The 26172-nt window shown below is 40.7% G+C and overlaps 2 protein-coding genes across 2 annotated transcripts in view; one reads left to right on the top strand and one right to left on the bottom strand.

Moving 5' to 3' along the window:
• LOC126389773 (myosin-10) overlaps positions 1 to 26172 on the bottom strand; it is a 667776-nt gene that overhangs the window by 32056 nt on the left and 609548 nt on the right. The gene's annotated exons all lie outside the window — the stretch shown is intronic.
• LOC126389793 (alpha-1,6-mannosylglycoprotein 6-beta-N-acetylglucosaminyltransferase B-like) overlaps positions 1 to 26172 on the top strand; it is a 157916-nt gene that overhangs the window by 113879 nt on the left and 17865 nt on the right. The window contains exon 9 of the mRNA XM_050043670.1: positions 12135 to 12266. Within this exon, the coding sequence (XP_049899627.1) occupies positions 12135 to 12266 (132 nt within the window). The remainder of the gene's footprint in view (positions 1 to 12134; positions 12267 to 26172) is intronic.

Genomic DNA, 26172 nt, shown 5'->3' with positions numbered 1-26172 from the left:
TATATCGACTGTCCCGTCACATCTGATGTCAGATCAAAGGGGATTGGCACCGTTTGGCACGCGTAATGGAAACCCAACCTGATTTGATTAACACAGCTGCCCGGTCTGCGAAACTAGAGCCCTAGATGTCAGAATATACTGTGTTTTGTTTTTGTTTTTTTATCATTTTTTTCTTCAGCTGGAGCAAAAAAAACAGTAGAACAGTAAATATGAAATGAACCAGGCCACAACAAAATCTAGATTTGATCTCTGATGCCAAACATAACCACCAGTCTGTTTTGTCATGTCTTTATTTTATGCTAGGATACACACAAACACACACACTCTATGCAGTGCTTGTCACAGCCTCAGCTGCTTCCACCCTCCTCTCACTGCTGACCCTGTCTCGCCCTCTGTCAGCCAGGAGTGTGGGGATGACATTAGCTGACAGCACTGATTGGAATGCCCTTCAACTTTTGTGTCATGCAGACATACACACACACACATCACTGAGTAGTCAGCTGAATACTGTGAAAACGCCCGTATACTCACAAACCGCACTGGCATGCTCATGCACACAACACACAGTCGGTTGCACACATCCCTGTGGCCAATATGGATCGTCTCACACACACAGGGCTGGACAGAGAGGCATTACCAACCTATGCATCAACTCGCACAATGAGTACAAACCAGGGCGTGAGAAAGGATAAATTATCTCTATCTCTGCCCTACTTGACCGAGACGCACACACACACTACACACACATATACTGTAATAGACCTATGGGCAAAATGACAGATATTAGCTCTCCACAAGCAATACACTGTGTGTTATTGCTCATTTTGTGCCTTTGTGCGTCTAATAACACCCTGCTAAATTGCTCCTTAGGAGATCAATACAGTCATTTGCTATTGAACGGAATAGCTATATAGCACCATGCATAGGAAAACATAACTAGTAACACACAAACACACACACACACACACACACACACAAATTGCAAACACATACATGCAACGTTTCACTGGGATTCTATTGATTGTTCATTTTCTGAGAAAGCTAAGAGTTCAAAGTTTTTAAAGCTTTAAATATCTGAAGCAGTTGATAACAAAGGACAGAAAATGAAGGAATGTGAAATATATAGTGTCAATACAATTACAGTGTTCTTTCAATTCTTAATTTAGACAACACAGTTTTGTTAAAAACTATGATCATCCACAGGCTGAGCATCAAAGCTATAAACTGGCAGCTCCCATCAGAGCTGTGTGACTGTATAATCAAAACACTTGCAGTGTATCAGTAGAATCACTGCTTTTACCACGTCCTCCAGATGTCCTTGTATTTCCAATTTTGCCAGTTTTTGTTCTGTCAACAGCGGACATTGCCCTGTTGAGAATGTTGCAGGAGCACTGGACCATACTGTGTTACTTTCAGTTTGTGGAGCACCATAAACGTTAGCAGCATTGTTTTTCTGCAAGACTGCTGGTTGATTGTATGAAGTGATTTGTTTAAACAGGCTTTAAAGACTCTGAATATTCTTTATAGTGAATAGATATTAGTAAGGAGACATTAATTAATTATTAATTGGTACGCTGCTCTCCTGCCCTCCCTCACTCATTTATTCTCATACTCTACAGCTTCTGTGTGTGTGTGTGTGTGTGTGCGCGTTCATTCTGAGCTGAGGGCTCGTTGACTAGATGCCAGCCAAGAGACAAGAGAACCTTGGGTAATTGGACTCCTGCGTGGCCCTGCATGGCACTCGAATCGTGTCTGGGATGGCTGCCATCCTAAGTGTGTCTTTGTGTGTGTGTGTGTGTGTGTGTGTGTGTGTGTATTACTGATGTTATTTTGAACTTCTGAATAGGGTCTTTCTGCATGTCAGCATTCATACATTTACAGTAAGGTGCTGATGCCAATAATGTTGATGGGCACTATGTGCTGTACGACTCTATTCTATGTGTTTCAGAAGTTAAGCCTATTTCCAACTAGATTTTAATTGTATGTCCTGATTTTATATTAGGTTTAATACTGTGATTTGTATTTATTTTTTCACAATATTCAGTCTTTCAATCAAGCATTTTATTATATTTTATCATATATATATTTTTTTATTTTATATATATATATATATATATATATATATATATATATATTTTTTATTTTTTTTTTCAGGTTCAGGTTCAAAGAACCGTATTTAAAGTAAGGAGTAGTGAGATCATAGGCCGACAGAAGGTGTGTCACCGTGCTATTGGTTGATTGTGAATCAGCTGAAAAACATCTGATGACCCAACTGACAGATTTCAGGTTTGTTTGTTGAAGTGGTGTTCCCGTACCTCTACCTCGTGCTACTTAGATTGGGCAGCTCATCGGTAGAGACAGGTAGAGAGGTTATTACTATGGCTACAGCAGCAGATGAAGATGAAGATTCCCCTTTTGTCAGTTTGTGTTTCTACAGGCATTTCTATAGGCTCTGGAGCAACAACCTTTTCATTCTACAGGTTCTACAAGTAATTTTAAGAGCATTCAGTGGGTTGTTGTAGATTCATTAGGTCCTGTAAACGTATTGTGACAATATAACGTGCTGAGATTTTTTTAAGTAATTTAATTACTTAAGTATTTTTAAAAGCAAGTACTCCAGTACTTTAACTCAAGTAATAATTTGACTTGACAACTTTAACTTGTATTGGAATAATATTTGAACATGAGTATCTAAACTTTGACTCAAGTAATAGAGTTGTGTACTTTGTCCACCGCAGGACAGGTTGCATTTTCCAGATAATCCAAGAGGATATTTAAAGAGTTTCTTTAGTACAGAAGTAGGAGAATCTTCACAACATAGAACATGTCATCCTTTAGTTGATCAGAAAAATTCAAAATCACCACATTTGGAAATAGATAATTTTCCTTGGACAGGAGGGGGGTGAAAAAATTGTACTCTCTAAATGAACTAAAGCTATTAGAAAACTGTATTGGAATAAAAAGTTCAGTATTTGCCTGTGAGATGGAGAGGAGTAGGTGTATGAGGTAGCATTAAATGTAAAGTACAAGCACCACAAATCTGTACTCATGTACAATACTTAAGTAACTGCAAACAAGTTGCATTCCACCACAGGCAGCAAACAGCACAGATAATGCAAATGTACCTTCATCTAACCGAACTGAACTGCAAGTCTAGTTTTAACTACATACTTCAGTGTTAAAACTCTGAAAGTTTGTTGAGGGTTGAATATAAAACCAGAGCTTTGGAAGGCTGAATGTCAACATATGATGATAATTTTGTAAATGTTCTTCAATTGATTATAAACTCTGTTTGTAACAACTCTGACATTGTTTGTTTCTAGCACAGTGACGGTGTGTTCAATTAGCAGTTCATTTAAATTTAGCTGCATGCCATTGAATCGTCCTGTACAGGGTGTGAGTGGGGTATAATAACCTCTATCAAAGGGTGAATTTAATGGACAGCTGGTTCAGTTGAGCTTTGTGAAAACAAACTATCCAGAGGTCAGGTATTCAATGTAGTTTCGTCAGTGAAATTGTCCTTTGGCATTCCTTAACAAAAGAGAGAGAAAATGAGACTATTTCAAGAATAAACAACTCATTTTCACTCTTGGCCGATGTGCTATGGTTGAACAGCTGCCAAAAGAGAGGGATTAGAGGAAAAGAATGAGCAAAGCAGGCTGCTGATGGAAAATGAAGAACCGAGGAGCTGCTTGTGTTCTGCCGTGCTGCTGTTTTCTCAGCTGTTGTCATATTACAGTCTGTGTTTTTCTTTCATTGTTTTCTGTCTGTCGGCCTTTTTTTTTCTTTTGAGTCCCAGTTAGCATTACTGGGGCTGTCCAAGCCCTTTCTCACTCTTTGTCCCCCTCGTCTCTGTAATGACTGACAGACCGGCACATGGAGTGACTGATAGACATCTGCAGGCAAACAAAAGCGTGACGGAGCTGCAGCGCTGCATAATGAAAATGGATTGGACATGTTATGTTATTGCTAGCTTTCTACAATGAATAACCAGAGATGGTGTAGCGATCATCATGAATTACAGCTTTTTTTGTGTGTGTATGTGCTTGATCGGGTGTGTGATACCAATTTAATTTAGTATGAGAAATTAATTCAGCCTAGTATTGATATGGCGAAGCCAACTCCAAGTAAATAGCCTCAACATGTAGTCCTAATTGGATTATTTGTCAGTCTTGGGGCTGGAGTTGGGTGGATTTTCAGTTTTGTCGGTGTAGTGTGGTATAAGAGCTTAAACCGGTCTGATTTTATGCAAACCAGCCGAACCTGCAGCCATCATTATGACACTTCAGGGAATATAAAAAGTAGTCTACACCTGCAACCTATGCTGATGGCTTCACAGCGCTAAATCCAACCTGTATTGCATTACTAATAAACAATATGACAATGTGATTAACATAATATTAATTTTTAAATGGACTAACGGAACCACAAATGTCTGACAGTCTGTGAGCTAAGCATGGCAACATGAAGGAGATGAAATTTAAGTAGCGATGGGAGGGTCAGAGCAGCACACGTGTTTGTTTTGTAGAAAGTTCATGTGATTTTTGGGGTGATGAGAGGAGACACGGCAGTTATTCTCCCATGAAAACTGCGTGATAACTGTGCCAATTTAGCAACATTTTGGATTTGAAGCTGACGAAAGAGGTGTCCTGACCAGTTGAGATGAACTTTTGTCAGACGCCCTGTTTCAATTATTGCTTTTGCTCGATTTGAAAGTTCTATGATGGAAGAAAAACAGCTGAATTGTGAAGTTGAAAAAAGGAATTATCTTTACGATGCCTTCTTATGTCACTAAATAAGGTTTTTTGCTCAAGCTGGCTGGACGGAGATCACCAAAAAGCTGAAAGTTTCTTGTACGGTAAATGACTATTGCTAATAACAAGCTAGGCTACTTGCTGTTGGCTATGTTGCATGTTATCTCAAGTAAATATCACAATATGAAGCTGTTTTACTGTTTTCTATTTTGAAAGTACAAACACAGGAACATAACAAGCACTCACCCGTCTTTGAAGTAGTTTCCATTATGATCTCAAGAGTACAGCTGATATGTACTGGTTTGTTTACATGATGTAACAGAGGTGCATACTTAACGGACAATGTGTGTAACAGAGTCAATACTGCTCATATGTCAGTGCGTTGAGATAAAGGCAAACACCTTAACTCCACATTCCTCTTCTGGGTTTTTGAAGAGTATTTAATTAAGTCAGAAAATAACGTGGTGTGTACTTTGGGAACTGAAACAAGCAAAGCTCTGTTAGAATGATGTCATCAGCCTCTGAGAGCTAAATTCGTTTTGATTTAGTATCTCCGTTGTGCAACATGTACTTTAAAAAAGTTCCGCTCTGCAGTGGCAGACAACATTACAGTAAACAAATTTATTTTAAATTACAACTTCAATGACACTACACATTTTCCATTGAATACCTTACACCAGTGAAAAACAAAGCATGCCCAGACTTTGACTATCCTCATTTTGAAAGTACCAACAGCGGAAGCTAAGTGTGACTGAGGCTGCTCTGAGCCTTTTCTTATTGTCACATTCCCGGACTCTTCAGTCTAAAGTCACAAGGTTGTCACAGGAGGGGAGGAGTGTGGATCCTGTAAGAAAATAAGGAGATGTATAAAAGTGACTATAGTTCTCTTAAAGGAGAAAAATTTGAGAATATGCAATCCGATAGGACGATAGGTATGACAGTCTGGTGCACTACACTGCCGAGGGTGTATAATAATTTTGCGTGGACAGCGTGCTTTTCCCTATCATCGCTGAAATGTGATTGGTTCTCGTTGGATGGACTCTTTGAACAGGCCTCTTTAACTATGAGAGTTCTCCATTGTCTATAAGGATGGAGGCAGACATTGTATCGTTAATGGAAACGAGACTAATGAGGGGCACCACACTCGAAGCAGAGTGCACACTTGAAATCCCATCATGCTATTCAATAATCTGTAACAGGCCTTCAAACCACAAATGGAGGCTGGCCTCCAACATGCTCAGATGCAGGCAGCATTCTGTTGTGATTCTAAAAAAAAAAAAAACACTGTGGAAATGTAAGAGATGTGGGCTTGTGAAATGTGTAATGAATTCTCTCAAAGGATAGGTTTATAGTTTTCCAAGAACAAGAACTGTGGATTTTGTCTCCTGTCACATACATTATGATCACATTAGGAAGGGATCTTTTCACTGCTAGTGTGGAAGGTTTCAGTGTGCATATGGACGTGTGTATTGAAAAAATGTGAGCCTAATCCAGCTGAAATTGGGCAAAAGGCAGTGTGCATCCTGGACAGCTTGCCAGACTACCGCAATGCTAGAGACAGACAACCATTCACGCTCACATTCACACTTACAGCCAATTTAAAGCTACCAGTTAACCTGACCTGCATGTCTATGGACTGTGGGAGGGAGCCAGAGAACCCGGAGAAAACCCACGCTGACACAGGGAGAACATATCAACTCCATACAGGAGGTGCTCAGCCAGCCAGCTGATTCAGACCCCCTTGCTGTGAGACGACACTGCCCTGCCCCAGTTCTTCAAAAAATTGTGAAAACGAAAACAGCATTCATTTTGACTGACTGATTGATTTAATTTTAGTCGTTTCGTTAAGTACTCTGAGTTTCATGCAGTAAGTAACAACAATTTATTCTTTAATTTTAGTCTTTGATAAAATATTTACAGCAATGTTACATGTAGCCTGCCATATGGATAATTTGCCTCAAGTTATTATTTCAGCCTAGTAATACCCTAGTCCTCCTGATGCATTTGATGATATAAATATACACAGAAAGTAAAAGGTTCTGTATGCAACAATCAGAGCATTGAAATAGCAGCAAACCACTACTGGCTATGTAAAGATATAGTGGAGCAATGGCATCCTGAGCAGAGAATGAATTCAAGCTGCCTTTGTGTGTGTTGTAATGCGAGCTTCTCTGTGGTTTGTTGTGGTAAACTGGTCTGGCCATGTACATGTGTTTTCCACTGGCAAGTTCATTGCCGTCACTCTGCACTGCTTTCATCTGATGGTTATAGTAATATCGGGACAGTGTTGTCTCAGAAGCATATAGTGCCTTCCCTGCAGTTCCCCACTGGTTAGCTCTATTAATTATTTGGTCTGGCATTGGAGTGAACCCAGCCTTGGCCATCTCTTCCGCAAGCGGCAGTAGCTCAGTCCATAGGGACTTGGGTTGGGAACCGGAGGGTCGCCTGTTCAAGTCCCCGTCCGGACCAAAAATATGGAGCGTGGACTGGTAGCTGGAGAGGTGCCAGTTCACCTCCTGGGCACTGCCGAGGTGCCCCTGAGCAAGGCACCGAACCCCCCAACCGCTCAGAGCGCCTGTCATGGGCAGCCCACTCTGACATCTCTCCACTTAGTGCATGTATAGGTCCAGTTTGTGCATGTGTGTGTTCGGACCTGTGTGTAATTGACAACAGAGTGAAAAATTGAATTTCCCCTCGGGGATTAATAAAGTATATAAAATTAAATTAAAAAAAAAAGTACTGCGTATAACTAGCTCTTTCTTGTTGTGCTTTCTAGCTTTTCCTGGAATTCAGTGGATGTCCAAGTCGCCACCAAACACTTCGTTCCTCAGCAGACCACTGTACATTCTTCTTCTCCACCATCTTCTTCTCTTTCCTGCCTTCCTGCTCATCTTCACAGCCTAGAATGTGACACGCCCACTTATTATGTCACGGTTCACAAGGAAAAAACAACTATTTTTTGGTTCCGCTGGGAACCAACTTTTCAGGTTCTGAACTAATTATTTTTTCGGTCTGAACGCGCCAGCCGGTTCAAAATTGGGTTTGGGAACCGGAACCGTGCCGGTGCCCTGCCGGTGTGAAAGCCCTATGTCAGTGCTGTTGCTGTTGTTTAGCCCTGTTTATGAAGTTAACACAGTTAGCTGGTAGCTGCTCAGCTCAGCCACCTCCATGTTGAGAACCGCGTTCAGATAACTCATACAATCTGAATTTTGCATGGGACCCTTTTAAGTTGAGGAATATCAGTTTCTTTTTATTTTGGTTTTCATACATACAGAGGAATGTGCTGGAATAGTACTTGATCATAATAGTTCGTTCTTGACCTTGGGAATAGCACGACCAAATGATCCTAACTCAAGCAACTCACTACTACTACTTTCAACTACAAATCAAAGTCAAAGTCAAAGTCAATGGTGAAGACAAATAGATGCAGTTCAAAACTCCAGAAAAAGCTAATAAGTGCACCTTGAGTTCAGATAGTTTTATCACAGTGCTGCTGTTTACACCAGTCATTCCTCTAAGAACACCAGGCAAACTCTTCTCCTACCCTCATGTAGAGCCACACACTGCAGTTGTCGGTTTACTGTCGTGCAGCATTTTTCATTGTTCACTTGAATCACTAATCAAACTCTTATATCCGTGTGTTTTCACCGCTGTCTTGTGGTAGTTAGCAGCTGCCAGCAGAACTCCTATAAGTGCTGCCTCGCAACGCTATCAAATGACCCTTTGGACAAGCAGTGCAGCCAAAAAGACTCCGATGTAAAACTAGCATAGCAGACTGAAATTCACTGGGGGTACGAATTGCATTACAGTCTCCATTAGCCTTTGCCCTCGTCTGTCACAGAAATAAGAGCTAAGTAAGAGCTAGAAGACCACTCACAGGTCAGATATCCAATAACAGCTCTGTCGGCACGGTAACAGAGAAGCCCTCAGTCGATCAATACGTTGAAACTGAGTCAAACAAGGATGTGGCACTGGACACAGTACATCACACACTTAGAAATTACATCTCTCCTTTCCTTTAGTTGGTATTGGTGTGTGTATGTGTCTGTGTCTTTAGGGTCTTGTTGTAATCAAAGCAGACTTATGGCAAGTGTTAGGAGTGTGTGTATCAATAGACAGACAGGCAGACATCTGGATTTCACAACACAGCAGGTATACACATACACACATAAGCACTTGAGGCACCTCACACACACACAACCTCAACACATCATTTTATCTCTCTGTTTTCTCTCTCTCTCCATCCATTTACCATCTGTTGTTGTTGCTGATGTTGCTTTAAGGTTCAGTTCAGCCAGGTCATTACACATTCAGCTCTTTTCATCCTGTTTGTTTGAATTATGTTTTGCCAAAAGCCTGCCTGTACCTTGGTTTGACTTTGATTGAACTTAGCATAACCCATGTGATGCTATCTGGTCAGCAAACACACTTTTAATTCAACTCGCAGTCAAAACACTATTTTATTATTCCCTCGCTCCAGGGAATTAGATTTTAAACTTTGATATGAGAAACTGTTTCCCAAAGCAAGGGGAGATGTAAACAGTGATGGGAATTTTTATTTTACATCACCTCCACGGGTTACTTTGTCATGCAGGCCAGATTTTTTTAAAGGGCATGCTGGTGGTCTTTATCATTTTAGAACTCCGGTTAATTTTTGCTCAAGTTCGTCTTCATGCTGCACTCCAGCTCTGGCCTCATGCTGACATCTGTACCGTTTGTTTCTCTCACTTGTGTTGGTGTGTAGCTCAGCAGTTTGAGCACAGCAGCTACAGGGTTAGGGGCTTTGATGTCTTTAAGTTGCATGCATTCTAAAATGTAAACTTCTGGTGTTTTTAAGTGGCACCATTCTTTCAAAAATACAAAGACCTCACTGACGTGGTGTCTGCACTTCTGCACCTCTCAGAGATCAGCTGTCAGTCAAACAGGATGTTCTGCTGATGAAGTTTAGTCTCTTTGTCGATTCAGCTATAACTGCTCATGCTAACCAATCAGTTCTGCTGCTGATGACAATGTGTAATTCAGCACCCACTGTTTTCCAGATGACTGTACAAAATTTCAGGGCAATCCTTTCAACGCTTTTATTTCTATCTTGACAAAAGTGTTGGACTGACCTACAGACTACCACTGTAACAATACACAAAAGTAGACATTGCTAGCAAACCTATGTAATAAGCATCAAACCTGGAGCCAGCTAAGACAATTAACCTTTCTACAAGGTGGTCAGGCATAAATGCATTCAAATGCCGGGAGGCAATAGAGGAAATGCTGAGAGAAAGTCACTGTACAGTGTGTGATGACTTCACACTAAATGCTGCAATGCAGTTTACCTTGCTCTGATACAACTATTATCACAAACCCATTTTAGAATGCTTTACACAACAGTGCGACCGTAAGCAAGTTGACCACCAGCCCACTACTTATTTTTCAAAGCAGCAAACAATGATAATTGCAGGAGAGACAGGAAGAAAGAGCAGGCTCATTATTAGTTTATGATAGTCCATAAAAATGCCGTGCAATGAGAACATACTGTGTCCCTACTCTACAAGCCATCAAACTGTAGAGAAACCATTACACTTTCACACCTGAGGTCTATATTACAATAAAGGACTCTGACCATGTCACCAGCTCTAAATAAAATATACTGTGAAAATGGCATGTACCTGATTACTGCACAGCAGCAGTCATTAATGACAATGTGGTCTGTAGCTTTAATTCTTGCTAATAAGCTGCTGCGTGTTTCCAGATGAACTTGGCTCTCTATTGTTAGAGTTCAAGCTGACAGATGACAAGTGATGATATAATAGGCTGGTAGAAGCTGACTGGTGTGACTTTCTACATTATGTGAACACGCAAGAGAAAAACTTGTAACCTCACAAAAGATTATAATAGACGACTCTTAAACATTTTTCGAATGGATGGATGAATAATACCAAAATAAAAGTCTTATATTTTCACTGGTAGGTTTATACTACATAGGAGTAACCCAGAAATGGGGCATCATATTTTCGAGTTGTACGTCCATCTATCTGTCCGTCTATCCATCCGTCTGTCCATCTGTCTGTCCATCTCATTCTCATGAATGGAATATCTCAGGAGGGCTTTGAGGGAATTTCTTCAGATTTGGCAACGTTCTCTCGGACTCAAGGATGAACTGATGAGGATTTGATGGTCAAAGGTCACTGTGACCTCACAAAACATGTTTTTGGCTATAACTTAAGTATTTATAAGCTAATAGAAGAATAGGAAGAAGAATAGGAAGATGAAAAAGAAGACATACTTTATTAATCCCTGAGGGGAAATTCATTTTTTTCACTCTGTTGTCACATACACACAGGCCAGAACTACACACACATGCACAAACAGGACCTGTGCATGCATTAAATTGACAGATGTCACAGCAAGGGGCTACCCAAGCTGTTGAGGGTTCAGTGCCTTGCTCAAGGGCACCTGGGTGGTGCTTAGGGAGTGAGCTGGCACCTCTCCAGCTACCAGTCAACACTCCATATTTGGTCCGGTTGAGGACTTGAGCTTGTGACCCCCTGGTTCCCAACCCAGGTCAGGTTCTGAAGGACTAAGCAAAATCTTTTTTTTTTTTTTCCTTCTTTTTTTTTTTTTTTTTAAACCAGGTTCAGAACATTTCTGCTGTAACATTTTGGGGTATTTTAACATCTGGGTCAGTGGGGATCAACTGGCTTCTGAAGCTAGCCTCAAGTGGCCATTCAAGGTACTGCAGTTTTTGGCACTTCCACGTTAGCTTCATTTTTCAGTCCTGGAGGATGTTGCTTAATCATATTGTTCTCTAAAACATTTTTGTTTGCCATTATTCAACAGCATAACTCAGGAGCAGAAGGCGAGACATTTTGGTTAGATACTGAGTTGGCGACACTAATCGTGGGTGCTCACCTTGAAAGTGGTGATTGTATAGATCTTCTGTGCTGTGGGGTTGAACTTTTGTCTGAAGCATCCACATTTTGTAGAGTTTCTAGTTTCTCTGCAGCAACATCCATATTTAAAGCATTGTCAACTGTCATGGCTACATATGAGTCTGGACAGACAAGGTTGGAGGAGGCATACGACCATGAGGTGGTAATTAGTTTTTAATTTAACAAAAGGTGAAATCCTCAGTACCCCCATTTCACACATCGCTGAATGCATTTGATTCCCAGCTAACACTGCTGTACTGTACGTTCACCTTCTCTTTTCCCCACTCCGTTCTGTAACAAAACTAAAATGTTTTTGTCCAAGTCAATAATGGATGCTTGGATGCTCTGAAGTGCAGTCCATGTGCTCACTCTATTTTTGGAGTGAAAATTCTCTCTCCCCTGTCGGTCATGTTTCTCTGCTCGTCTGAACTCTGTGTTTTTTTTGTGTGTGTTGCAGGTTCCTCGGTGTGCCCCCAGGCAGAGGCAGTTGCCCACTGACTGGCCCGCTGCCCTTTGACCTCATCTACACCGACTACCACGGCCTGCAGCAGATGAAGCAACACATGGGGCTCTCGCTCAAGAAACACAAGTTAGTGGGTGTGCTTTGTGTTGGCGTGTGTGAGCTCAAGCATCTCCATTTTCTCACTGTATGTGTGTGTGACTTTACCTGCAGACATTGTGCGTGGGTGCGTGGGTGCGTGGGTGCGTGCGTGCGTGCGTGCGTGCGTGCGTGGCCCAGAAGTTTTCTAGGCAGGCAGGTACGTTTATTGGCTGTGTTTATGGATTAATTATTGCTGGTGATAAAGTGTACATGTCTCTGTCCAGATGTCTGACTGTAACTCATGTAGCTTGTTAAATTTGCACACTCTCTCTGTCAGACAAATACACTCCTGCACACACACACACACACCTGCATATGTAGTTTTAATCAAACCATTCATCTCTATCCATTTAAAGACCCAAAAATGCCCAATATATCAAACACATGATTTTACATGTTGTGATGTAATTACACAATTGCACAACACACACATACAAACTAGCGCTACACCACCTGTCATGCACCATTACTCTTCACAGCAAGAGTAATTTAAATGTCACAAGCAGAACAAGATTGGAGGCATTTGAGAAATTGACAACTCAACATGCACACACATTGGGACACAAGTACATGTGTTCGCCTGTGGAACGATTTACAATCAAACCCTGTTTCCACAGCTTATTGTTGCTGTTGTTTTAATGCAGTCAAAAGCTCACTGTCAGCAGCAGGGTGGCGATTAAACACAGAAAGAAGAAGAGATAGGAAGACAGGAGGAAAAAAACAGAAGACATCTGCCTCATGAGAAAGAAGAAAGATTAGTGAGACGTTAAAAAGAAACAGGCTGAGAGGTTTTTTTTTGTGCTGTTACAAAAGTGTGCTTAATGGCTTTTGGCATTGCTACAAAGATGGAACAACTTGGAAACTAGGCCATGACAGTCATGAGGCCGAGGCAACAAAACACTAAAGTAATACCCAAAACAAGAATTTGAAGTGCCACAGTGCGTTTAAAGAAGAAAAAAATATAGCTGCACAACCCTGCAGAGCGCACCAACACAAGCTCGTATTATCTTCAGAGGTCTTCCAAGTTGTTGCCTCAGAAACATGTAAGATTGAAAGTCCAGCTTGAGCGTTGTCCTTTCTAGCCCCTTAAAAACAGCTTGCAGTCACCCCCCTCTGTCCTACTCTCATCATTCCTGGTCCAATAAATTGGCCTCTCTGTCTAACCCCCCGTATGAGGTGGCAGCAATTGACATTTTGGTTTCCTTGTTCTTGCTCGCAGCGTAAACCAAGCAACAATGAAAGATAAAAGAGGAGAGGGCATGTGTGAGTATAGGGGGCCAAATGAAAGTGAAACAGAGAGAGGAAGAGATGAAACAGTGAAAGTGTGTGGCAACAAAGGAGAAAAGAGAGAAGAGAGAAAGAGACCACAAAAAAATAGAGGAGTAGAAGGTGTCTCAAGTCTACCTGACACCACATATAAAGGACCGCTCCATGTATTTTTAAAATCCAATTATGAGAGAGAGAAATGCATTATGGGTGGGCCGGGGAGCTATTTTCCCAGCACACAACCTGTTTTGCTGTCTCTTTCTTCCTCATGATTTGTCTCTCGCAGACACACACACACACAATCCCACACTTCCCCCAGACAAGATGCCAGTCAGCCAGCAGTCTGCACCTAATTGCTTGCTGAGGTCAGCAAGTCCTTCCGCTCCATCATTACCGTGCAGAGTCTTGATTTCTGCTTTCTTAACAGAATGTGACTTTTAGTGTTTGTATGAGATGCTCTTTTGTTCGCTCAAAAGCTCGCGGCGAGGGAATTATCTGAATGTTTCAGCAATACAGATGGAACGAGGAACATCTATCCTCACTTTCACGAGAGGATGCGCTTCAATGATTTCCAATATATGAAGAAGAATGGCCAGGATATTCAGTTCTCTGGTCAGGTGCAGATTTATTAACACAGAACAAGCTTTAAAGGGGACCTACGATGCTCATTTCCAGGTCATATTTGTATTTTGGGTTCCTACTAAAAATGTGTTTACATGTTTTAATGTTCAAAGAACACTATTTTCCTCACACTGTCTGCCTGGATATATCTGTATTCACCCTTTTCCTGAGATGCTCCATTTTAGCGCCTGTCTCTTTAAGCCCTCTTCTTGACAAACCTCAATCTGCTCTGATTGATCAGCGTTTTCTGATCTCCCTTATCTGCACTCTTGGCAGCCAACTCGGCATCACCGCACCATCATTGCAGTTGGGTGAATGTCTGTAAAGGACCATAGCATACTAGCATTTGCTGAGACAATTCTTTTCAACCTAAATCTTCAGTTCTCAGGCAGAAATCTGATCAATATCAGGGAGAAATTAACGACTTTCACAAGCAAGATTAGGTTTCCCTGATGTTAGCATGAAGCTACATTTAGCAGTGTAGGCTACGTCATGTAAGTACTTGCAGTGCCTGGAGCAGATGACCATATAAAGAAATCCATCACAAGCTGACGTGATCTTGTCTTGAAAGTAGAAAAAAACATTGGAAAAAGAGTCTGAATGGTGTGAATCCTGAGGTTTCAATCCATTCTCAATTCTAGATCGTCAAATACAAATGCATTTTTTTCAGGCCCCTTGACATCTCATAGCAGTGTACAAGGGAACCTTTAGCGTATCTATATAACACACAGTTAAGGCAAGTTTAGGCAGCAGAGTCACTTGGTTAGGTTGACAAAAAAGATCATGTTTTGACTTAAAAAATATGTTTGTTACATAATGTAACATCAGTGTACGATGACTGTATTTACGACGTACGATGTTACGTTAAAACAACATTGACATTTGGTTTCACATGGGATCAAACTGTGATATCCAGGATAAAAGTCCAGTTCTGCTTTGACCCCCCCAATCAGATTATCTCTTTGCTCTGAGTATCAAGTTGTTGCGGCAGATGGGATACACTGGAGTAGGGCCGTAACGGTACATGTAATTGTGTCGAACCGTTCGGTACGCGACTTTCGGTTCGGCACTACCCTGTACCGAATTATTGGGCGCAGGATATTATTTTATTTTGTTTTATTTTAATTCCGTTTTTGCGAGCCGAACCATTTAAAATATCTAGTTCCCCGACGGACATAATTGAGTGACGCACCGAGTCCAGTAAATCTCCGCTTTCACTTTGTGCATGGTGTGGGTTAAAATGAAAAAGAAAGTGACAAACACATAAGCCGTGAGCCTGCTCCGCCTCAAGCCGGTCGCGGCGCACCATACGCCCGCCGCGAGCCGTTCAGCACCGCGGACAGTCGGACTAATGGGATGTCGAACCAATGACATGGACCCCATGGCAAGTGAGCCTGACGAACCTGAAGACCCACCCGCAAACCTTAAGTCCTCCGTTCGGGAACACTTTGGTTTCAGGGTAAAATACGAAGATGGAAATAAACAAGTGGACAAGACAAAAGCAGTGTGCCGACACTGCAGAACAGCGGTCGGGTATGTACTTGGAAACACGTCTAACATGCTAACGCATCTAAAGCGACACCACCCGAGTTTGAACGTTAACCGGCACGACTAGAAAAAGCAATCTGGTGCAAACTACGATATCGTCGTCGTTTAAAAAGAAAGAGCGTTTCCCTGACCATCGCGCTAAAGAAATAACCAACGCCATTGGAGTTGAGTAAAATTGTTTAAGCTGCACTTTAGATATAAGCATGTTTTGTTTACTGCACTTTAACAAAGTGGGAAAGCTAAGTAAGTTCCTAGTAAAACTGAATCTGAGCAGGCTTTAAAGCTGACCAGCTGCACTATACTTTTTATTTTAATTGAGTAAAACTGTTAAAGCAGAAATGTATATTTATATTTTTCATTCAAAAAATGTGTTAAAAAAACAGCAGGATTTTATTTTTCACTTTTATATTTCTATTTTCATTCAAACAATGTGAAAAAGCAGGATTTTATATATATTTGTTTCATTCAAAAATTGTGTAAAAAGAGTTAACTGCTGTGGTGGTATGTTTTAATAAGGTTACCAATAAGTAAAAGATATTTAATAGTTGTCTATTTTTTTCATTACTGTACCGAAAAAAAACGAACCGTGACTTGTGTACCGAGGTACGTACCGAACCGAGATTTTTGTGTACCGTTACACCCCTACACTGGAGATAGATGAAAGCCACACACATAGGTGTAACAAAGCATCAGTATTTGACACACTGGGAATGACTTCAGTCTGAAGCCTAAAGTTTTTGCTCACAGGGATTACTTTACACACGTGGACCTCATTATTTAAAATTTTGGCCATGTTTAAGATAAGAGTCTGTCATTGTAACATTATATATGACAGAAAACAAGAAAAAGCATAATAGGTCCCTTTTAGAGAATTCACTCACATTTACAGTCAGGTGAATGGTGTGTAACACACTCCAGTATTTCGTGTTGATCTACCGTGAGGCAAGAAAACAACCCTTTTTTTTAAATTTCCCCTCTCCAGTATTTACTTTTAGTTTTTATTTATCAGGCATTTGTGCCTAACCTGTTTATCCATTTATCTAAATCCAACAATTCCACTATCCCCAGAGGTTTAAGACAAGTCAAGTCAATGATATACCGATTCACCTCTCTCTCCCTCCCTTCTCTCTCGCTGTTTCTCTCTCCTTCTCGTGCCTCGTCAGGTTAGACCAGTCCAGTTGAGCCCTGTGTGCTGAAAGGCATCATTAATCAAGTGCTCTGAGCTTTGGGGCCCTTCAGCTCCCTTTAATTACTTTTGTTTTATGTTCCCACCGACATCCACATTCATTTATTATGCCTGGACAACACGATGCCTGTCCTGTTCAGAGTGTTGTTGTGTTTGTGTGATTGCACGTGAGTGTGCGCACATGCCAGGGCGCATGAGTGCACGTGCGCTGCCGTTAAAGATGCTGAAAGCCGATAGGAGATAGTCTTAAATCACACCCACTCATCTGATAACAGGACTAGCATATTGATTTTCTCTGCATGCTAAATTTACTGCTCTGATAGAGCTGGCTCGGAGAAGATATCCAAGGGAAGGCCTGAAAAAAAAATCCCTATGACACAAGACGGGCCTGTGCCTCCCTGGAGCCTGCTGAATCTTTGGGGACACATCACTTGCTTTTAGAATTTTTCACTGAGGTATCAGTAACTGGTTGTTTGTTTTGATTATGGTACAATTGACATCTCGCTCAAACTCACTTAAACGTGATACTTCTCCAAGGTTAGATTCTCCACAGCACAGTTACTGGTGTCTTGGGGATCCTTTTGCTGCTTAATGCAACAGTCATTTACTGTTGCTTCACAAAAATCCAAGAGTTTCTTTTCTTTATATGTTAATGATAGAAACAGATATAAAATACACAGTACAGAGACCGCCAAAGAAAAACAGGGTGACGTAAAGAACTTAACATAATACATAAAAGAGAAGAAACAAGGATTACAGTATAGTTTTAATATTTTATAATAATTATATCATGCAGCTAGAGTGAAGGACTGATATGGTCGCGGGTGCGGGAGTGTGTGAGAAGACGGGCAGCTGAGTTAGTTTTGTTTTGTGTTACAAATTGTCACATGAAAACGTACCTACATCCAGGGTGTTATTTTTACTTTGCTATCAGTTTGATGGCCTTCTTTAAGATATTAAAGATGTTATCATTTTGAATATACTATAATTTTGAAAGGGATACATCAGTCCAAGATGTTCAAAATTTTCTGAACACATACTGTATACACATATAAGGCCTAGTCAACATGTGCATGGCTATATTTGAAAATGTAGTTTTTCCCTTTGTGGTCTTGTCCACACACAGCTGCACTTTTTAGGTCACTGAAACTGGATCTTTTGTCAAACTCTGTCCAGGATGAAGGTTTTCATGAAGTCTGTTTTCAGTGTAGATGTGTAAACAGGGAAAACTGAGTTTTTGGCTCGAGACGTCAGAGTGTGCGCCGTTATCTCCATTATGGGGCGTCAGAAATGAAGCAACATTTAATGCCATGGTGGACGTGACCAAAGTAGTGCTGGCTCTTACTTTGCTAACAGGACTTTTTACATGTTTATTCACTAATGTACAGTTACTCTTCCACTGTATTGAGGAATAGAGGCATCAGAATGTGCTACATAGTTCACTGCTCCAGGTATCCTTCCAGTAATAGCTATTTTTCAGGCCTCTAATTGGCCAGCATCTTCTTTGTATGGCTTTAGGGTTACAGTCATAGCGCCACCTGTTGATATGCTGTGCTCTTGACAGCATCCTTTCTAACAGTGCTTGGGATTTTTTTGAAAACAAAGTAGTGAAACTCCCTGTTTACAAAAACCCCTGTGTCAGTGTGGACTAGGCCAAAAAGAACATCTTGATCAGGGGCCCAACCTTTTGGTCTCTTGACAACACTTAAACAGCTCCTGACTGTTCTTGCTCTTAGGCTTCTTTTCAGTTATGTACACCTGTGTCATTCAGACTTTTCCCCAACTTACAGTGACCCTGCTCACAATTAAAATGACAACATTTTAAACACCGCCACGACTCCATTTCATATTTAGTATGCTCAAGTAGTTCTACCTTGCAAAGTCTGAGTCAGACTAATGGGTGAGGAAGCTGCAGCATCTGCTAAAGTAATGGGGGATAAATGATAGATGGAAGAAAGAGCGCTGTACACATCACTGCACATTGAAAGAAAGAAGTCACAAAGATAAAGGTAACTACATAATCTAAAAAATGTAAAACTGCCTGTAGCACAACAGTTGTCATTGTTTCTTTATTCCTAGCTTGTTTCTTCATACACTTATTTATCTTGTTTTTGAACTGCACTCTGTGACCTTTATTTGAACAAACCGTGTAACACAAGCTGTTAAACACAAAGATTACCACATGGGTGAGGTGCAACAACTGTGTTAAAGCTAATTAATCACACAGATGTTACTAAAATGCTGCAATGAATGTGCAGTCAATGATGACGTACTGTGGTGATTTTTTTTGGTTGTCTGTTTGTTTGTTTTTACACCAGGACATCATTCAACTAAAACAAAGTCCAAAATACCAAATATAATTAATATATCACTACTATTGCCACTACTGTATATTGGAAAGTACCATTTAACAAACTATTTACAGTTTTGAATTAAAGAACACTCGACATTTCTGTCTTGACACAGTGTATGCATCAGGACATTAGTGTACTGACACATATTAATACTTCATAGTGACATGTTATTACATGACGTTGTATGTATTAACATGTACATAATATTACTAAAATATCTAGAGGGTTTTTTTATCCTCATTACATTACACGACAACCAAATAAAATCAATAAACAGAGACATTTGAAACTGAGTGTCACAGAAGAAGATGTAACAGTGAAATTCTGTGAGTAAAAAGTCTGTGTGATGGTCCTAACTTTATTGTGCTGCAACTGTTCTTTCCTCAACAGTTAAGCAAACAAGAGAAACAGAGAGAGACAGTAAACAGAAACAAAGAGAGAGGCAGGATAGAGGCGTCTGGGGTGACAGCAGTTAACTGGCAGCATCAGCCAATAACTCTGCAGTGCATCGCTTTCACTCAGGCAGTAAAGGAATGTCTTTCATCTCTCACTACTGCTGCGTTAGGTGTGGTGTACTGGTGTGGGCAACTTATTGTGTTATTGTCAAGACCACCTAAACCGAGACTAAGTCATGTCCAAGACCAGAGTATGTCCAGACCAAGACAAGAGAGGGATTTTGAGAGGTTGACACTAAGGCCTGGATATATTTGAAAACATAGCCTTTTGTCCACATGCAAACTGTGGGTTAGATCACTAAAACTCAATCTGTTGTTAAACTCCATCCAGGGTGAAAATTTTCAGGAAAAATAAGTTTTGGGCTTTAAATGTCACAGTGTGTCCACCATTGTCTCCTTTGTGAGACATTTTGTGCACTGGCTGATATGGCCGAAATAGTGCTTTTTCTAACCTGAATGTAACAAGAATGTGCTGCATACGTCACTGCTCCTTGTAGCTTTCTAGTAATAGTTTTTTTCTCCAAATTTATGATTGGCTAACATCCTCTTCTTCTTCCTGTGGCCTTAGGGCAGGCATGTCCAAAGTCCAGCCCAGGGGCCAATCGTGGCCCGCAGACTGATTTTAAACAGCTTGTGGCTTGTCTTTCAAAATATACCATATGTGGCCCGCCACAAAATACTGGTTAATCAAGCAATTTCATTTTGCATTTTTTTTTTCTCCATTCACCTCAAGATTGCAGGACTATGATACAGACAGGTAGACATGCAACTACGCAGGTGGAACTCGTGTATAAACAGATGGTAAATAAGCAAGTAAATGGTTACCTAGCAGCAACACATTTCCTGCGACATAGTAGGAATGTCATACAAGTTTCACCACAGTATGAAATTATATCAATATTTTGACTACGATACGATATTTGCTGTTATCAAAAAGTCAGATATGATTTCGATTCGATTCAGTTCAGGGGCCTGTGATCAATATGAGACTATATCAGTAGGTAGGAGATGTGCTCGGACAGAAATGGTGACACAAACGTGCCACAGTAATATAAAAATGTAAGCATATCTTAAAGATGACAATATACATCGCTGCTTTCACTCTGCATCATGTTATTGGATCATTAATCATTAAATCACAATCAATCCAGGTTGATGATGTTGTTACACCTCTACTAGGTAGCAGACACGGCCACAGCAAAGAAGCATTAAGTCAACAGTGAGGGTGGTTGCTTTCAGGATCAATGGAAAGTTGAATACTTTATCAGTGACAGATGAAACAGTTGTGTTTAGTTAATTTGTATGTGATCTTTATTTTTTTAATAACCCATATGATGGGAGAAGCAGTGTCCCCCAGGGTTTTTCATTGTCTAATCTGGCCCCCATTCAGAAAACTTTGGACATCCCTGCTCTAGGGCTGTGCTTTGGCATGCTGTTGACAGTACTTTAAATTGTGTTTTTTTCACTAGCATTGCTTGTGTGGTCTTTTTTTTTTTTTTTTTTTTTGAGAGCAAAGAGGGGATGAACCAGGTTTTCAGAAATACCCGTGTCCATGTGAATTAGGCTCAGTGAGAGTCCCACACTGCATGACACACCTACGATAAAATGTGCAACATGCAAACCACTCCTCAAATGAATCTGAAAGATCCACATTACCATAAAAAGCCACGCAAAACAGAAGAAGATTCTTCGTCATTCACTTCTTTTATTGCCACACTGTATCTCTGTGTATGTACAAGTATACATGAGAAATGTCTTGATAAAATAATCAAAAGACATTGTAAAGGTAAATTTCATGTGTGGGAATTTCTCTTTGTTTTCTATGAGCAAACAAATACAGACAAACACTAAGGAGCTGAAATCAACTTAACCACCTTTATTCAACACCAGGCAATCTAGTGATAGCCTTGCAGTTGTGGTCTTTATCTGTGTTGAAATGAAATCTCAAGTCTCTTTGTCTGAGACCGAGACAATACCGAGAAAAAATGTGGTTGAGTCAGAGTTGAGACCGAGACCTTCTAAGACTGATCTAAAGTACTTCAGCATAGAAATGATTTTGTACAAAAAAAATATTTGATTGATTGGCCCGAGTCAAGCATAATTTAAAAAAAAAAACTAAAAACCAAAGTGTCTGTTGTTGTCCAGTCAAATCTCGGTACATCTTACTCCCCTGGAGCTAAAGCTGAAACTGTGGGTGACAACACACCACCCTGCCATATTCCCTTCACCTCATAGGACTGCTGAGCCTTGCTGAGCAGCCGTTTAACCCAGATTAGCCCCATACTCTGATCTCCCGATAGATATTCAGCTCAGCTACTCCTCCGCTTATCCCCTCTTCTTCCACTCCTTTTTTTCCGCCTCCCTTCGGGGACCTCTTATCTGTGGGCAGAAACATTTTCACCGTTTCAGAGCTGGCAATATGTGATAGCACAGGTTGGAAAGAGGGAGGAAGAGAGACAGGGCAGAGACAAGTGAAACTAACATTTACCATTAATAATTCATCGTCGGCTTTCTGTGACCCTTACAAATAGACACACAGCATTTTCCGCAGAATCTCATCTTTCCTGCCTCAAAACAAGGCTGCACAGATAAGTGCATGCTTTTTGACTCTACTGCAGATAAACCCATTTTCTAAGCTCCTTTCTGCGATAAATCACCGTCAATTTATTGGTTGGAAACATCTTAGAAGTGCCAAACAAGATTGGGGTGTCACCTTGTCTCGATCAAGATTAGAACGCCTTCAGAGGAATATTTTTTCATTTCTGTATTAAAGCTTCCTTAATACAATCTCCTGAAATACAGAAACAATCACCCAAGGACCTTTTCTTTAAGTGCGGTGGATGCCTGCATGCAAAGCTAAATGCTGCTCCAGGAAATTGTGAACATTGAAGGTTAGAGAACCAGCAATTTTGTTTGTAAGTGGGTGAGACACACAAAACTGGCAATACATTAATGGAGGAGTTCTACAAAGGAGCACTGACATTGCTCATTCAAAGGGATAAGTGCTTTGAATGTAGAAAACATGACATCTCATCCAGATATTTCCAGTGCAGCTATAATACAGCAGTGGATTATATAATAATACATTTTTTTATAGCTGTCAGCTCATAAGTCCAAGGCCTGTTTTTTCCGCACTCACCATGTTCAACAAGTATAGAGTTGGAAATCCATCATTGAACAGACAGGGAAACCAATTTCTCAACTGTGAGCTGCTTCAATAGACCATAAAACAGAATAACAACAAGACATGTTGTATTTGAGTAAGGACATGGTTGAAACCTGTGTGATCAGAAGTTTCTCAAGGGGCCGCTGTGTTGTGAAAAGCGAGGGTCATGTGACAGCTGGTGACATTGGAAGTGCGTTAAAACCTTCACATGTACAATCACTATTGATTTACCTATCTCTAATTTCATGTTTATTGAACAGATCAAAGATCAGTTTGATTTACTTACTTAGTTTAAAAACAACAACCTCATGTTTCTGAACAGTAACTAAAGGAAATAGTAGAAATTTGCACACTAAAATACAAGAGGACACATACGATTGAGGGAAAGGGGCCACAGTGAACTGCAAATCTTGTTCAAGATATCTATAAGAATGTTAGCATGTGAGTATTGTGTACAACTGCGGGACCATTGGTGGAGTGCCAAGAAACAACTAAAGTGTTTCACTGCTGGAAAGTTGGTCTTTTCATTAAATTAGGCTGTCTATGCAGTAGAAAGTAGGGCTGTAGTCAACCAAAGAAAATCTTGGTCGACTAAAGTCACACATAATCTTCAACTAATCGATTCGTTGTGGGGGAAAAAATCTGCACGTTATTTTTAGTTCTGCGGTGGTGTGTCTGTGTCACTCTGCAGTTACACCTCCAAAACACTAGTCGGCGGTGGAGGACTGTGTTAAGTGCTGTTAAGTTTAGTTCAAATCAAACTTTATTTATATAGTTGATTCAAAACACACATTAAGTATGGCTTAATAGAGACAATTTCAAACACAAGTACTTAAATTGGCTTCACTATAAATCGCAGAACTGACAAACACTTGTCTTTGTCTGGACACATTTCCCCCACCAATACAACATGCTAACGTTATTAGCACAAGTCTATGGCATTTTATATTGTATAAATTAGCCTAGCGTATAGCGATCTTTTCCTCTTCTCATATAAAACCAGGGACAACAGCAACATGTAACAAAGGTAAGGGCACATACTTTGGCTCCATTACAACTCTTCCAAGCAAATACAACATGCTAATGTTATTAGCGCCAGCCTATGGCATTTTACATTGTATACATTAGCCTAGCGACGAGCAGAGATTTCCTCTGCTTATATGAAGCCAGGATAAATCCCAAAGAATAAATCCCTGAAGGATAAATTATACACAATACTTAAAATGCTATTTTAGTGGAGGCTTTATTGTCTGCACAATTTATTGTTTCTTATCTGTGAAATACAAGTAAATACAAGCTTCATTTCCACTGAGGGAAATTGTCAGTAGGCTATACAGAAACTGTCAGGAGCAAGTTCAACTTTGTGTCAACAACGGGGGTGTTTTGAAAACACCACCGTTTTCACAGGTAACTTAGCCTGCCCCCCCCACCGCAGGAAATAATGGATTAATCCTGGAAAGCTATTGATGTAGCACTTTTCGCCTCATGAAAGTAACACTGCGATTATTCAACTAATGAGAATTTGGTTGGACGAGAGCATATCGACCAAATAATCGACTAGTCGACCAGGAGACTACAGCCCTAATAGAAAGACACAGATACTTTTGAAATTGATGCAAAAGAAAACACAGGAAAAGAGCTGTGGCATTGCACCAGACCAATAAACGCTCCAGCTGGTGGGTGACATAATGCGAGCTTGTCCATTTCGACACAGGAAACAATATGGCGGCCAGCTGTCAACAAACAATCTCAAATTACAGGTAAACAGTAAGTTAAAATATGTTTCTAAAAACATTTTGGGCGAGTAATAGGCAACGTCAGTTACAATCTTGGTTTATATTTGAACAGCAATGCTTAGTTTTACAGTTTAGTCTGAGTTTGAGAGAGAAACAAATAGAGGGGTGATTCTCTTCCTCTTGATCTGCTTCTATACTCTTGTGTCCTTGGTAGTGGGCGTACAAAATTGCAAGTACAGTCTGTAGTTCGAGCACCAGCCCTACAGCCAGCAAAAATCTGCTGGTACGTTTTGCCTCATTTGGCAAATTTGAGCTGGAAGATGAGCAGGGAGTTCTGGGCGCTGGTAAGATGGAGGGAAGTTTACCATCGTTCATTTACACATGCCACATTGGTATGACACAAAGCTAGTTGAAAATCAGCAAAGTATCCCTTTGAGTGACGTTTTTAATGAAGAATGTAACTGGGCTATCTCACTCTTTCTCTTTGCTCTCACACACACACACACACATGGTTATCTGCCAGGAAAAAGTCCCAGAGCTGAGGAAGTGGACTCTGCCACCTTTAGCTCTTGTTAATCCCCCTGAGCTAACAGACTGGCCAGATAGAACACACTCGCTGGCAAGGGCATAGTGAGCTTTATGTGTGTGTGTGTGTGTGTGTGTGTGTGTGTGTGTGTGTGTGTGTGACGTGAGTGAGAGTGAGAGAAAGAGAGAGATTCAGCTATGTGCCCTGATGCGCATCCTCAGTGCTGTAGTGCTGTGCTACTAAGCGTTCACCTGGAAACCCTATCAGTGTCCTATCACAACCCCAACCTCCAAAGCTCAAAGTGAATTTCTTTTATTATTATTCTTGTCATTTTTTATGTCAAACCTCCCACACTGCACTTGGCAACTCACAGGCAAAACTGCTGGCTATTTTCTGTGCTGTTGTGCTAAATACTGTTACCGTTTTTGCTGTTAGTAGTGTTTTGTCATTAGGTCGTTTGTCAAAGCTGGAAACAGAATGATTTATACCACACAGGGACAGATTTACTGACTTGAAAGTGCAAGAGAGATTTGTGCTGCGCCATGCATTCAGTTTGTGCTCACAAGCCGCGTAAACCTAGCGTGTAATTTAGTCAGTGCCTGGGACGACCCTCCATGCACATCCTGTGTGCGAGGCAGAGCTCAGATTTTCAACAAGCTCAGAAAAGAAATGATGTTGCTGTGATGCAGATTCAAGATTTCTAATTTCTCAGCTGCACCTAAGAAATGTCTATCTTACTATATCTTATCTTACTATATAATGACCAAAACTCTGTTTGTGTGTGTGTGTGTGTGTGTGTGTGTGTGTGTGTGTGTGTGTCAAAACTCTGTTTGTGTGTGTGTGTGTGTGTGTGTGTGTGTGTGTGTGTGTGTGTGTGTGTGTCACGTTTTTCTCCTCACTGACTTGGTCAATCCATGTGAAATTTGGCACAGTGGTAGAGGGTCATGGGAGGATGCAAATGAAGCAATATTACATCAATTGGCCAAAGGGGGGCGCTATAGCAACCAATTGAAATTGCAAACTCTGAATGGGCATA

This window comes from Epinephelus moara, chromosome 5 (genome assembly GCF_006386435.1).
Source record: "Epinephelus moara isolate mb chromosome 5, YSFRI_EMoa_1.0, whole genome shotgun sequence".
Classification (NCBI taxonomy): domain Eukaryota; kingdom Metazoa; phylum Chordata; class Actinopteri; order Perciformes; family Serranidae; genus Epinephelus; species Epinephelus moara.
Note: the sequence above shows the minus strand (reverse complement) of the source record. Positions and strands in the feature narration are given on the sequence as shown.